At 53.4% G+C, this 1,376-nt stretch overlaps 2 protein-coding genes across 2 annotated transcripts in view; both read right to left on the bottom strand.

Moving 5' to 3' along the window:
- The window catches only part of LOC109321008 (carbonic anhydrase 3-like), a 25,115-nt gene extending 23,967 nt beyond the window's left edge, over positions 1-1,148 (bottom strand). The window contains exons 1-2 of the mRNA XM_019555109.1: positions 1,096-1,148; positions 987-1,057 (exon numbers count right to left, since the gene is read on the bottom strand). Of these exons, the coding sequence (XP_019410654.1) occupies positions 987-1,057; positions 1,096-1,148 (124 nt within the window). The remainder of the gene's footprint in view (positions 1-986; positions 1,058-1,095) is intronic.
- LOC109320049 (carbonic anhydrase 3-like) overlaps positions 1-1,376 on the bottom strand; it is a 91,786-nt gene that overhangs the window by 89,689 nt on the left and 721 nt on the right. The window lies entirely within an intron of this gene.

The raw sequence follows: 1,376 nt of genomic DNA, 5'->3' as shown, positions 1-1,376 counted from the left end.
AGGGCTTGATTTGGGAACCTCGTGAACCAACAGACCTCCTTTAGTTTATGACTTTGTGAAACAATAAAAGTTTTAAATTGAACAGGTCTGAGCCTGTGCTTAATTCAGTCCTATATAATTCGGCATCCAGCTCACACACCCTGCCTCCATTTTTTCAGCATGGAGACCCTCTGGGATGCTGATACACGTGACATGGGAGGCAGCTGGAGCGTATCTATTTCTGTACTACAGCAGACTCTATTAATTGAGTCTGCTCCAATATGCTGGATTTCCAGCATGTCAAAGCAGGCTCCGCACATGTATATAGGAGCTTATGCTTGTACAGCTGTTCTAGCTGTGCACCTCAAGGCCCAGTGCATGAAAATTTCTTCTCATGTAAACAGCCTGAGGATTTTGGCTCAGTGTGCACGCTGTGTGCCGGAGGAAGTAAAAACCCACTCCCAACTCGGATCCGGGATTCCTTTGCTGCTCGCCCACCCCGACATTCCCTACCCACCGGAAGGACATCGGCATTGACTGTTCATCCCCCGCTCTGCCTTCTCGTCTGCTTAGGACAGTATTTCTCAAAAACCTTTGCTACCCACATCATGCTTTTGTTCTGGATTCAAGCTGCCGGCACACTTCACTCTTACACCTGCAAAGGGGTGTGTGCCCACACGCGTACAAGTCTTGCACGGCGGTGCCCAATTTCTGTGGCCGCACGTGGCTGAAGAGTGGTGCCAGGCAGGTCTGCAGTCTGGGGGGAGTGTGTGGGCCCAACCCTGGCCCTGGGGCTGGCCCAGCTGGGGCCCGGTCCCTCTGCCAGGGGCTGGCACAGCCAGAGCCTGCCCTGGCCGCGGGAAGTGTGGCCATTTGGCAAGGTGGGAAACCATGTCGGTGTGGGTGGCCACCCCTCCCCGCTGCCGGGCTGCCAACAAGGCAGCCTCTCACTTCCCGTGTGGGGTGCAGGAGTGGGCAGGCGGGCCCCGGCCCCGGCCCCAGTCGACCTGAGCGGTCGAAGGTGTCGTCGAAGACCATGCGGCAGGTGCAGCTGTTGTTGAGGATGCTCTTGACCGCGCTACGAGATCTTTTAGGTGAGAGTCACTTGTCTCCTACAAAGCCTGAAAAGTGTGGCCTTCAAGCATAAGAAAGCAGGGTGTGGGTGCCATATGGGCCCTTCTACACATTCAGATTCAAGTTGGATACAGATCAGCTATGGAGTGGTCAGTTTCCAGCGCTAACTTAAAAAAACAAAAAAAGGAGAAATGTTTTGTGTTCCAAGTCAAATTGAGTCCAAATCTGTAAGTCAGTCCTGAACCGTAAGTGGCCCTACCAGAGTCTTCAGATATTTCCAGAGTCTTTTGGAGGGCCAAGCTTGGGGTTTGGATGTCCCCCAA

This window comes from Crocodylus porosus, unplaced genomic scaffold (genome assembly GCF_001723895.1).
Source record: "Crocodylus porosus isolate Cpor-Errol unplaced genomic scaffold, CroPor_comp1, whole genome shotgun sequence".
Lineage (NCBI taxonomy): Eukaryota > Metazoa > Chordata > Crocodylia > Crocodylidae > Crocodylus > Crocodylus porosus.
This window is presented reverse-complemented; position numbering and strand designations above follow the sequence as displayed.